This window comes from Brassica rapa, chromosome A05 (genome assembly GCF_000309985.2).
Source record: "Brassica rapa cultivar Chiifu-401-42 chromosome A05, CAAS_Brap_v3.01, whole genome shotgun sequence".
In the NCBI taxonomy this organism is placed as follows: domain Eukaryota; kingdom Viridiplantae; phylum Streptophyta; class Magnoliopsida; order Brassicales; family Brassicaceae; genus Brassica; species Brassica rapa.
In genome coordinates, this window is record NC_024799.2 from 19,363,116 (window position 1) to 19,374,058 (window position 10,943).

The 10,943-nt window shown below is 34.4% G+C and overlaps 3 protein-coding genes across 3 annotated transcripts; 1 reads left to right on the plus strand and 2 right to left on the minus strand.

The window, feature by feature from the left end:
• Nucleotides 1-1,113: 1,113 nt before the first annotated feature.
• Nucleotides 1,114-1,881, minus strand: LOC103869178. Its single transcript, XM_009147234.3, has 2 exons — nt 1,756-1,881; nt 1,114-1,664 (listed from the first exon to the last, which is right to left on the minus strand). Exons 1-2 carry the CDS (start codon nt 1,859-1,861, stop codon nt 1,546-1,548), a joined length of 225 nt encoding a protein of 74 aa, XP_009145482.1. The 5' UTR covers nt 1,862-1,881; the 3' UTR covers nt 1,114-1,545.
• Nucleotides 1,882-2,095: 214 nt separating this feature from the next.
• LOC103869179 (mediator of RNA polymerase II transcription subunit 6) lies at nt 2,096-3,644 on the minus strand. The gene is made up of 5 exons (XM_009147235.2): nt 3,355-3,644; nt 3,112-3,286; nt 2,954-3,023; nt 2,599-2,708; nt 2,096-2,494 (listed from the first exon to the last, which is right to left on the minus strand). The coding sequence occupies exons 1-5, from the start codon at nt 3,603-3,605 to the stop codon at nt 2,333-2,335; spliced, it is 768 nt and encodes a 255-aa protein (XP_009145483.1). The 5' UTR covers nt 3,606-3,644; the 3' UTR covers nt 2,096-2,332.
• On the plus strand, nt 3,637-10,943 carry LOC103869180 (receptor-like protein kinase At3g21340). Its single transcript, XM_018659174.2, is given in 15 exon segments — nt 3,637-6,728; nt 6,841-7,176; nt 7,179-7,383; nt 7,656-8,134; nt 8,226-8,370; nt 8,489-8,560; nt 8,823-8,894; nt 8,983-9,054; nt 9,144-9,322; nt 9,434-9,651; nt 9,753-9,879; nt 9,952-10,017; nt 10,099-10,288; nt 10,424-10,764; nt 10,767-10,943. Coding segments are annotated over 15 exon segments (2,661 nt in total). The 5' UTR covers nt 3,637-6,634; the 3' UTR covers nt 10,832-10,943.

Below are 10,943 nucleotides of genomic sequence, written 5' to 3' on the forward strand. Positions count from 1 at the left end.
ATAAACAAAAAAATATTTAAGAATTATAAATATGATCTATAATTGTAAGGACCAAAATGCAAATAAAAAGATGAAACTTCAAATTTGAAGTTTTGAAAAGTGAAACTCTATATTTGAAGTTTCACTCTTCAAAACTTCAAATTTGAAGTTTTGAAGTTTCTTTTTGGAGAGCAAAAAACTCTATATTTGGAGTTATAGAGTTTCTTTTGGAAATGCTTTTAGAGGCATGAAGTATGCTGTCGATACTATAAAATACTTATGGTCGTGTCATATGATCCAGCTGTATCTACTTTTTCGACGGTAGTTTATTGCATTCAAGTAGTTCTCTCATTGAATTCTGAATCAAATTATATTTAATTTTTCTTTTAGTCATTGCATGCATGGAAAATAGTTGAGTTTTTGAAACTCTACATAGTTTACTTTTCTCTGCCAAAAACTAGGTGATCTCATAGTTATTTATAAAGACTTTTCTCACATAGCTTTTCTTTTAACCAACAAGACGTCATTGCAGGTAATAAATTAGGAATAGTTTCGCAATAACTTTTAGCAGCTCCAATTACAGTTCGTCGGTTTTCGATGGCTTCGAGCATGTGGTGGTTCTCGTGTTAATGACCGCCACATCTAATGTTCGGCCTTCGCTCACATCCCAGCACTACATGAGCTTGATTGAGCTTCTTGTGGTGGTGTGCAAAGCAATTGTGTACAGAATGGGCTCGGGTTATGGAGTACGGAAGTTGCGGCCTGTTTTGCTCGGTTCGATATCTTGTACAAGTCGTATCCAGGTCTAATAAATGCTCGGTTTGGTTATTGAAAGTGTGGTAGACCATTGCTGTTGCTGCTTGTTCGTGGGCAGGTGTTTTGATACTCTCGGCGAGCTGTTTTTAGATGGGCCATTATCTTTAAGAGTGGATTCATCAGGAAGGCCAAAATTACCGGGTTTCGACTTTCGGTTGAACTTGGTTCATCTTTTTGCGGCAAGTTGATAGTGCGGATTTAGTCGCGTTTCGGAGCTGTAGTTGTGGTTGTGGTTGTTGTGTCTGTCTTGCCTTTCGTTTTTAGATCGAGTTTGTGTTTAGTTTTTTCTTTTTTTCTGCTTCGTGTTATTCTCTATAATTCTATCAAAAACTTAAAATTTGGTAATAATATCTTAACATTTTTACCAAAATTTTTTTTTTTTAGCAATTCTCAGTTAACTATTTTTTCCAAACCCTGAAAGAATTTCAACGTTGTTGTGAACTCACCTGATCAAATTTTTGATTTATTTATGATTCTTCATCAAATCCAAGGAGGTCATCAAAACCAACTTATAACTCATCTGCGGAACCCAAAAGTTTTCTTATTAAAAACATAAAGAGGACTTGATTACTTACTTATTAATACATCAAAATATTACAAACTTATATACTTTTAATACTCACCAGTAGAACCCACAAGTTTTCTTATTAGAAACACAGACTAAAGATCGTGTTGACTTATTCATACATTTAACTATTACAATGATATCAACCACTTCCATTATCCCCTCTGATACCGAAGTCGTAATCATTAGGGACCACCGGGACAGCTACATGGGCAGCAGAAGCCAGGTGCAGCCGGTGCGCAACACTCACAGTGTGGACACATGAGAAGTGGTGGTGATGGTGCCATCAACTTACGCCCTCCACCTATTTCCATAGAAACGTAATTTTATCTCCCTAAGAAAAATCTACAAACCATGTAAGATAGGGAAATTCAGAGATAAATTTTCTAACTTACCTCCTAGATGCACACTAGCTGCTTGACATGGGAGTATTGGAGACAAGACCAGTGCAAGAACTAGAACATATATGAGGACGCTGGACTTCGATGGATTGGTTTCCATCTCCGATTTTTTAATGTAAATTGGTGAATATGTTTAAAACGTAATTGATTTGGTGTTGAAACTTGAGACCACGGTTGAGTGTAGTATGTTTATATATGAGGGTATAGAGAGGTAGTAAACTGCAACTAGTTGGTCAAGAAGATGACTAAAATAATTGAGAGATCAAATCTAGTTACCATTGACCAACATAAACCATTCGTTTTGATGATGCAACTCTCTTTTGAGTTCACATAGTAATTGTCAATTTCATTTCATTAAGTACATGATAGATACCAATTAGTTGACCTTGAAGTGTTTGCCGCGAGATGACTTACTTTCAGATAAAATTTGACAAGTGACCAGGTAAACAATACTGTGACGAGTTCAAATTAGAAGATAAGAAGAAAGAAAAAAAGGTAGAAGAGTCTTTGCTAGTACCTAAGAATTCTATTTATCTGAGAAGCGAAGATGAAGAAACAATCTTGATGAGCTTTAGAACTTCATTCGTTTAGCAGGACCTTGATCGATAATAGGATCAATTTGAGGCTGTTGTGACTCTCCTCCCTGTGTTCCAACCTCTTCTTCCTTTTCCCCTAATGCTTCCTGGCTAACATAGCCTTCAGGGAAGGGTGGTGGTGGAGGTGCTGGGGGTAGCTGCACAACGCAACACACATAAAGAAGCAAGTCTCCCAATCAGAAAAAAGGTAATAAGAAGTAAAGCCAGAACAGATTCACGCAAGTATGTATTACGAATGTACCTTGCTATATAAAGACTTAAGAATCAAATCGACTCGCTTCACTTCCTTAAGATCAACCGTCTCACTAGCAGGCTTTGACTCAGAAGGTTCGTTCTGGCTTTTAGCATCACCTGAAAAATCCATAGATAAATCACAAGATCAATAAAGTAACCTTTCTCAAGTTCAACAAAGACCAACAAGTAGTTGATAAGTGAAGCATTGACTATGAGCTTCCTAAGTTAACTGACAAAGTATTTACATTTGCATCTATCAGCCCAGTCTTATGGACTTAGCTAGTAGAGCCGGCAGAGAACTTAGCAGAAAGAAACGATTAACATCACATCAAATGAGACAGAACAATCGAACAAAACATTACCCTGCCTAATGGTCTCCAATTTCGATGCAGCAACCGAGAAAGCGTTAGATATATTATAAACAGCCCGACCCTAAATGAGAAGGAAACAAAAAAAAAAACAGTTAAGCAGCAACTATCTATAAAAGCAGACAAGAGAGAAAGGGAGAAGAAACTCTCACAACACGAGCTGCAAAGACAGTACAAAGCTGAGGAGCTTGGTATATAGAACCGTCCAAGATATAATACGTCAGCATCGGTGTGACTTTCTCAGGACCATCTCTCTTCTGCTTCCGAAACACGAAAAAGTTTGGCTCAGTGGCATCGCTGATCACATACTCTAACCCTGTCATCTTCCTGCACATGATAATTTATAATCAAAACCCTAAAACTCGAAATTGAAAGGAGGGGGAGGAGATGATTACGAGAGCTGAGAGTGGTCGAGAGGGTGAACGGATCTACGACGAAGGATCTCGTTGTTGCAGGTGATATCGTAGAAGGGAGAGAGGGCGAAGTAGTCGAAGACGTAGTTACGGTCTAGAGGGTAGGAGTTGATCCAGAGCTGATCTCTGAAGCAAATACCGGTCATATCCGTGCCTGGTGGTTGCAGCGGAGGAGCAATCTGCTCCCCCGCATTGCCGTTGAAGGTATCCGCGGATAGAAGAGAGGCGTCCATGGAAGTGATGCGTCGCCGTGTGGGCCTCTCTACTTACTGAGTGACTCAAGAGTTATATATTTCGGCCCATTTTATATTTCTATTGGCCCAAAATATTCAGCTATTCGAGTATCGAACCGGGATTTGGATTGGGTAAGTGCCAGTTGGAATTTGAAGGCGTCGTTAAATGAATCATATGAAACATCTATTTTAGTTTCATCATTTATACATTATTTCCTTTTAATTAAACAAGAAGTTTCACACCTTGAGATGAAACATCTATTTTAGTTTCTAAAATATACGTGATTAACATAATAGGTTTCTTATTTTAAAAGTTATTAAAATATATGTAAATTTTATTTTCTGCTTTTTAAATTTTAAATTAGACCAGTGGTCAAACAAAATTAAACCGTAAACCGGAATTATTTATGGATTGTACATGTAACAAATCCAAAACCATTTAAACCAGTAAAATTTTTTATATTTTTTTTGATGAAATTTCAAATTTATTGATCTATCAAAAAAAAATGTTATTTACATATCAGTCACCTACTATGTAAAAGAAACTCTAATCTGAAGTATGAAAATCAATTCTAAATCATAGTCATCTTCGAAGTAACCCACCCACCCAGCTTGTGCTCTAGCTTGTATTTTAGAGAACTAATCCTATTCTTCATGTCCTTACCGATGAGTCTGGGCATATGATCTGTTGAAGTCATGATGACGCATAGCATTCCTCTTTTACCATATGTGGTAAACTGTCATCTAAAATGGTAACTTTGCTAGACAAGCATCCACTCCCTTCACCCCCATCCTTTGTTAGCGCTGCAACAACCACTGCCAGTCCCGATTTATATTGTTATCTACAAGTCTTTGAGCAAGATTCTCTCATACCGTATAGAAAAAGAGACATGCAAAAAACAGATGGTTCCTTATCTCATCCTTTTCTCCACACAGCTCACATCATTAACTGCTAAGATCCAGAAATCATGAACCAATGAACTGGATAAAACCAATTTATTTATAATTAAGTGTTATTAATCATTTTTAATTGTTTTTCTTCTAAAATGTATAGAAAAGACACTGCTATAAATAAAATTTTGGACATTTTTATTATTATTTTTTTTATAAATTTCTAAATATGACTACAAAAATTATAAGTTAAAATAGCAATTTTTATAATTATGATTAATTATATTAAAATTTTCAATAACTAAATATAACTATATTCGTAAAAATTTCAGAAGATAAATAACAAAATGGTTTAGTTTTTATTCTATAATTAAACTCAACTGAACCCGGTTGAACCATCAGCTAAAAGCTTTTCCGGTTTGGTTATGGATATGATTTTAAAAATATTGGTTATAACCCCATAGTTTCAAATCCTATGACTTTTAGGGTCATCAGCCGTTAGGCCATTCTGAAAAAGACAAAAGGAGTTAGATTAGTACAAGTTCCATTGTTCACTCGAAGTTTTGTATTAGGACATTTCCAACCCTACTCCATTTTTGACTCCAAACTTAATTATGGAGTAAAATCTTCTCCAACCCCATTTCATATTCAACTCCAAAATGGAGTAATAGCTAGGATTACTCCATTTATGGAGTAATTTTACCCATTACTCCATTTTGGAGTTGAACTTTTTCTATTTATGAAATAGTCATTTTAATCTTTAATAATATATTTCATACTTCAAATAATATAATAACATGAAAAAATATAATACTTCGCAAAAGATTATTTAATAATTTACATAAAATATGCATAAACTCATAAAAGTCAAAACTAAAAATAAATAATATAATATAAATAAGTAATTTAATAATTAATTTGGTAAATTGTTTTCGAAACTATCAAAATCGGTGAAGTATTATTCATACGGAACAAATGAGTTTTTTTAATCTTGTGGGTCAAAATTTTGATTGATAACATTTGTACTTGTTGAACTTGATATATGCACAAACAGTAGGATCCAATACATATTTCAAATAACAAAACAAAACTTTGTTTTTTTTATGTTCTTTTAATGCATATAAATATTTTTGAATTTGAAAAATTGCATATGTAAAAACTGCATGAATTGTAATTGAACGATAATCTCTAGTTGTGTTTTTAATGATAAATACTTAATTTAAATAAAATATATTATTATGGAAATTTTGTAAAAATAAAATAGTTGTGTTAATTGTTAAATTTTTATAAGTTGAAGGTACTACTAATAATTATTAACTAAATGAAAAAAAGAATATATTTTTTTGGAGTAAAAAATGGAGTAATACATTGGAGTAAAACCCAACTCTATTTTAAAATTACACCATTTTGGAGTAAAATTTGGAGTAATACATTGGAGATGCTAGTGAAGCATCCGCGTAAAAGCAATGTTCTTGCCCAAAACAAATAAATAAATGATGAGTGTTGACATTTTGTTTCAATTATTGAACTCTAGTTCGATGATAACCTAATTAATTATAAGGAAACATAAACAAAAGACAGATCAAATAATCACCAAATGAAACTAAACTCAAAGGTCAAAGTCACCAATAATCACCAAATTTTATGTGTTGTTATTTTATCAAAAAAAAAAAAAATTATGTGTTGTTGCATGCACGTCATTTCTGGACCAGCAAAGCCAGTTTTTACATGTATTCTTTGCGTCTTTTTAAAATGATCTAAAATCACTATTCATATTTTTTTTTGGTTATCATCACTTTTCATATTTTAGCCATGGTAGCACATTATTAACACTTGGATCGTTGATTTTAAATCTTTTATAGAACATGAATCAAATTTGACTTCTTAGTTTAGTTTTATTTTGGTTGCAGACAGCTGACTCTTTTTATTTATTTATTTTTATAAACTGACCACCAAAAACCACATCGGCGCTTCTTCTTTTTTGATAAAGGGTTTCACATCGGTGCTTATTTGCTTTCAACAATTTCCATTATAACATTGTTCAGAAAAAAAAAAACAATTTCCATTATAACGAGACATCTCAAAAGTTTTATGTGTGTGTGTGTGTTTTTTTTTTGTAAATGTACCACTAAAGAATAATGGAGAAACATCCTCAGGCACTTCGGTTATTTGCGTTGATATGCATCACTTTTTCTTCCCTTTTACATATCGTTGAAGCTCAGGACCAAAAAGGTATTACATACACGGTTCTAGTATTTCTGTACTACACTTACGTTGAAAGATCGTTCTCATATACAAATATTGGTCCGATTACATCTTGCTTATATGTGTAATGTGTTACTAGGATTCATCAGCTTGGATTGTGGCTCACCACCTAACGAGCCTCCTTACAACGACGTTCAAACCGGACTAACATTCTCAACGGACAACGGTTTCGTGCAAACTGGCAAAACCGGAAAAGTCCAAAAGGAGATCGAGTCGCTCTTCCCTAAACCGGTTTGGAATCTCAGGTACTTCCCAGATGGAATCAGAAACTGCTATACCTTGAACGTCACGCAAGGCTCAAAATATCTTATCAGAGCTTTATTCGTGTACGGTAATTACGATGGTCTTAACGAATACCCGAGTTTCGACCTCTACCTTGGTCCAAATCTTTTGGAAACGATTGATTTGAGTCTATGGGGACAGGTGGAATGTTCGAGGAGATCATCCACAAACCCATATCTAAGACTCTGCAGGTCTGTTTAGTTAAGACAGGAATAAGTTATCCTATGATTAATACGTTAGAGCTACGACCATTACAGAACAATAGTATTTACAATACTCAGAGCGGCTCTCTGAGGCATTTCCGACGGAATTATTTCAGCACTGCAAGCCGTACCGTAAGGTATCAGTCATCATGCATGCCCTTATGAATAAAACTTAATTAAATATTATACCCTTTTAAAACATTTTGTAGCTATTTCGTCAAAAATATTAATTTTTGAAAAATCTTGCTTTATTTGATACGGTTACACAAAAATTTCGAGGCCGGTTGAGGTACTTTCGATTGAAATATTTCTCTACCGTTCGAGTTTACCACAAGAGTTTAGTTCAAAGTGATTGGTTCTTGATCCAAGTTTTGTAGACTCTAACACATGATTAAAATATTTTTGCTAGGTATCCCAATGATGTTAGCGATCGTGCATGGATACCCAATTTCAATGAGAAAAACTGGACACAAGTAACTACCAATCTCACCGTAAACACTTCTAATGGTTATAACCCACCACAAGTCGTGATGGCGTCAGCCTCAACGCCTATAAGTGCTTTTGCGTCCTGGAATTTCACCTGGTTATTGTTTCCTTCCACGACCCAATTTTATATCTACATGCACTTTGCCGAGATTCAATCTTTACAGGCCAACGAAACCCGAGAATTCAGTGTATTGGTGAATGGTGATCCTATGCACGAACGCTATAGTCCTAAACCGTTGTCCACAGAAACGTTATCCTACTTCACACCACAACAATGTGATAAAGGAAATTGCATCGTAGAGTTATTAAGAACGTCAAAATCTACTCTTCCTCCTCTCATAAATGCTATCGAGATTTACATGGTGATCGATTTTCCGCTGTTGGAAACAAACCAAGATGATGGTATGTCAGTATAATATTTTCCTCTATATGACTCCTTTCATTTTGTATGCATGAGTAGTTGATTATTGATTTAACAAGAATTTTATACCAGTTCTTGCTATCAAGAGTATCCAAAATACTTATGGACTGAGTAGGATTAGCTGGCAAGGGGATCCTTGTGTTCCTATAGAGTTCTTATGGGATGGTTTAAACTGTGACAACTCAAATGCTTCAGAGCCACCTATAGTCACTTACTTGTAAGATCATTCTTTAAATTATTTTGCCAGTTCTCTCACAATGCGGTGTCCTTTTTTTTTTAACATCTCACAATTTATTGACATTTTAAGTAAAATGTGTTCATGAATATGTCTTTAGAAATTTATCATCAAGTCAACTAACCGGGATCATCGCGCCTGGCATTCAAAATCTAACCAACCTAAAAGAATTGTAAGTAGAGGGAAAACATCATCATCTTTATAACATCGTATATATTATCCTTTTCTCCAGACATCTCACATCATTAACTGCTAAGATCCAGAAATCATGAACCAATGAACTGGATAAAACCAATTTATTTATAATTAAGTGTTATCAGTCATTTTTAATTGTTTTTCTTCTTCTAAAATGTATAGAAAAGACACTGCTAATTTTAATGTTCAAAAAAAAAAACGTCGTATATATTTCATATTTACAATAAATGTTTAATCAGAGACTTGTCAAACAATAATTTGACTGGAGGAGTACCTGAGTTTCTTGCTGGCATGAAAGCACTCTTGGTCATGTGAGTCGCTTTTGTGGCCATCATTTTTGTCTGTTGTCTTCCTTCATTATAGCATTGCTTATGTTCCTAACTCTGTCTATCTTAACAGAAATTTAAGTGGGAACAATCTGAATGGATCTATTCCTCAAGATCTTCTTAAGAAAAAAGGACTAAAACTAATGTAATGTTTTTATCATATACCATATTTTCTTCATGAATATATTAAACCTATTTGATTCTAACTAAACATCACTGGTAATTAACTTACAGTAGTGATGGAAACCCGGATCTTATTTGTGCGGATGAATTATGTGCTAACAAATCCGCTGGTTCCAAGAAAAAGTCTAGTGTAGTACCTATTGTTGTATCGGTTGTAGTCGTTGTTGTTCTTGGATCTGCATTGGCTTTCTTTTTTGTATTCAGAAAGAAAAAGACACCAAACAGTGCAGGTATACAAAAAAAACATTTTAAACTGACATAAAATTTCATTACATTCATAATACATGCATGTTTCCAAAGTCATATCACATTTGGTCTATCATCTTATATGCATGTATCAGATCCTAGAACAACCAGATCTTCAGTACCGGCAATAATGACGAAAAACAGAAGATTTACTTACTCGGAGGTTGTAACAATGACAAATAACTTTGAAAAAATCCTTGGTAAAGGAGGATTTGGAATGGTCTATCATGGAACTGTAAATGGTACTGAACAAGTAGCTGTTAAAGTGCTCTCACACTCATCTTCTCAAGGGTATAAAGAATTCAAAGCAGAGGTAACCGTTAGCAAATATCTATACTAAAGATTTATAGAAAACAATACGGTACTTTAAAAATGAAACGTTACAATTTTGTTATGGTTCTTCTACACTTCTAGGTGGAACTTCTTCTCAGAGTTCACCACAAAAATTTAGTTCGCCTCGTCGGATATTGTGATGAAGGAGAAAATTTAGCTCTCATATACGAATACATGGCTAACGGAGACTTGAGAGAACATATGTCGGGTAAGTATTATTAATTTCTACAAAGAGCAAATTTGTGTATGGTAACATGTTCATATATTGACTGAAACGTAGGAAAACGAGGTGGATCTATTCTGAATTGGGAAACTAGACTAAAAATAGTCGTCCAATCTGCACAAGGTTTGATATGAGTTTCGATGTATAGTTTCTTGTTTCTTCAATTTATTTGCTTAAACCTTGAAATGAAAAATTGTTGCATAGGTTTGGAATACTTGCATAATGGATGTAAACCACCTATGATTCATAGGGATGTCAAAACCACAAACATATTATTGAATGAGCATTTTCAGGCTAAGTTAGCTGATTTTGGACTTTCAAGATCTTTTCCAGTTGAAGGAGAAACTCATGTGTCCACGGTTGTTGCTGGAACCCCTGGATACCTTGATCCAGAGTAAGTTGTATAAGGCTGTTGATTTTTATTGTGTTTTAAATTGTATAAACTCTGATGTTTCATTCGTAGCTTAATATATACCACATTTTTGCAATTTCTCTTCTCTTCTAATGACATAAAGAAACAATTTTGCAGGTATTATCGAACAAACTGGTTGAACGAAAAAAGTGATGTTTATAGCTTCGGAATTGTACTATTAGAGATCATCACAAATCAGCCTGTAATCAATCAGAATCGTGAAAACCCATATATTGCAGAATGGGTTGGGGTAATGCTTACAGAAGGAGACATCCAGAACATTGTGGATCCAAAACTCCATGGAGATTATGACTCTGGTTCTGTTTGGAGAGCAGTTGAACTAGCAATGTCGTGTCTAAATCCTTCGTCAGCTAGAAGACCAACTATGTCTGAAGTCGTTACCGAATTAAACGAGTGCTTAGCATATGAAAACTCAAGGGAAGGAACAAGCCAAAACATGACTCACAGAGTTCTATAGAAATGAGCATGAACTTTGGTATTGGAACTACCCCTGATGCTTGCTAGACAGCAAAAAAGTATATTATCTTTGTTCTATTGGGTTAATCTTCTTCTTTTAAACAAATTTTTTTTGTAATGAATTTTTGTCATTGGGTAATGTGATTTGTATTGCAATCAA

What these genes read in the sequence shown, in the direction of transcription:
- LOC103869178 (XM_009147234.3), bottom strand. Translation starts at nt 1,861, where the DNA reads ATGGAAACCAATCCATCGAAGTCCAGCGTCCTCATATATGTTCTAGTT. An exon ending in AGCTAGTGTGCATCTAGGAG is followed by an intron (nt 1,665 to 1,755) that starts GTAAGTTAGAAA and finishes CTATGGAAATAG; the next exon opens with GTGGAGGGCGTAAGTTGATG.
- LOC103869179 (XM_009147235.2), bottom strand. Translation starts at nt 3,605, where the DNA reads ATGGACGCCTCTCTTCTATCCGCGGATACCTTCAACGGCAATGCGGGG. An exon ending in CTCGACCACTCTCAGCTCTC is followed by an intron (nt 3,287 to 3,354) that starts GTAATCATCTCC and finishes TATCATGTGCAG; the next exon opens with GAAGATGACAGGGTTAGAGT. An exon ending in TTAAGTCTTTATATAGCAAG is followed by an intron (nt 2,495 to 2,598) that starts GTACATTCGTAA and finishes TGCGTTGTGCAG; the next exon opens with CTACCCCCAGCACCTCCACC.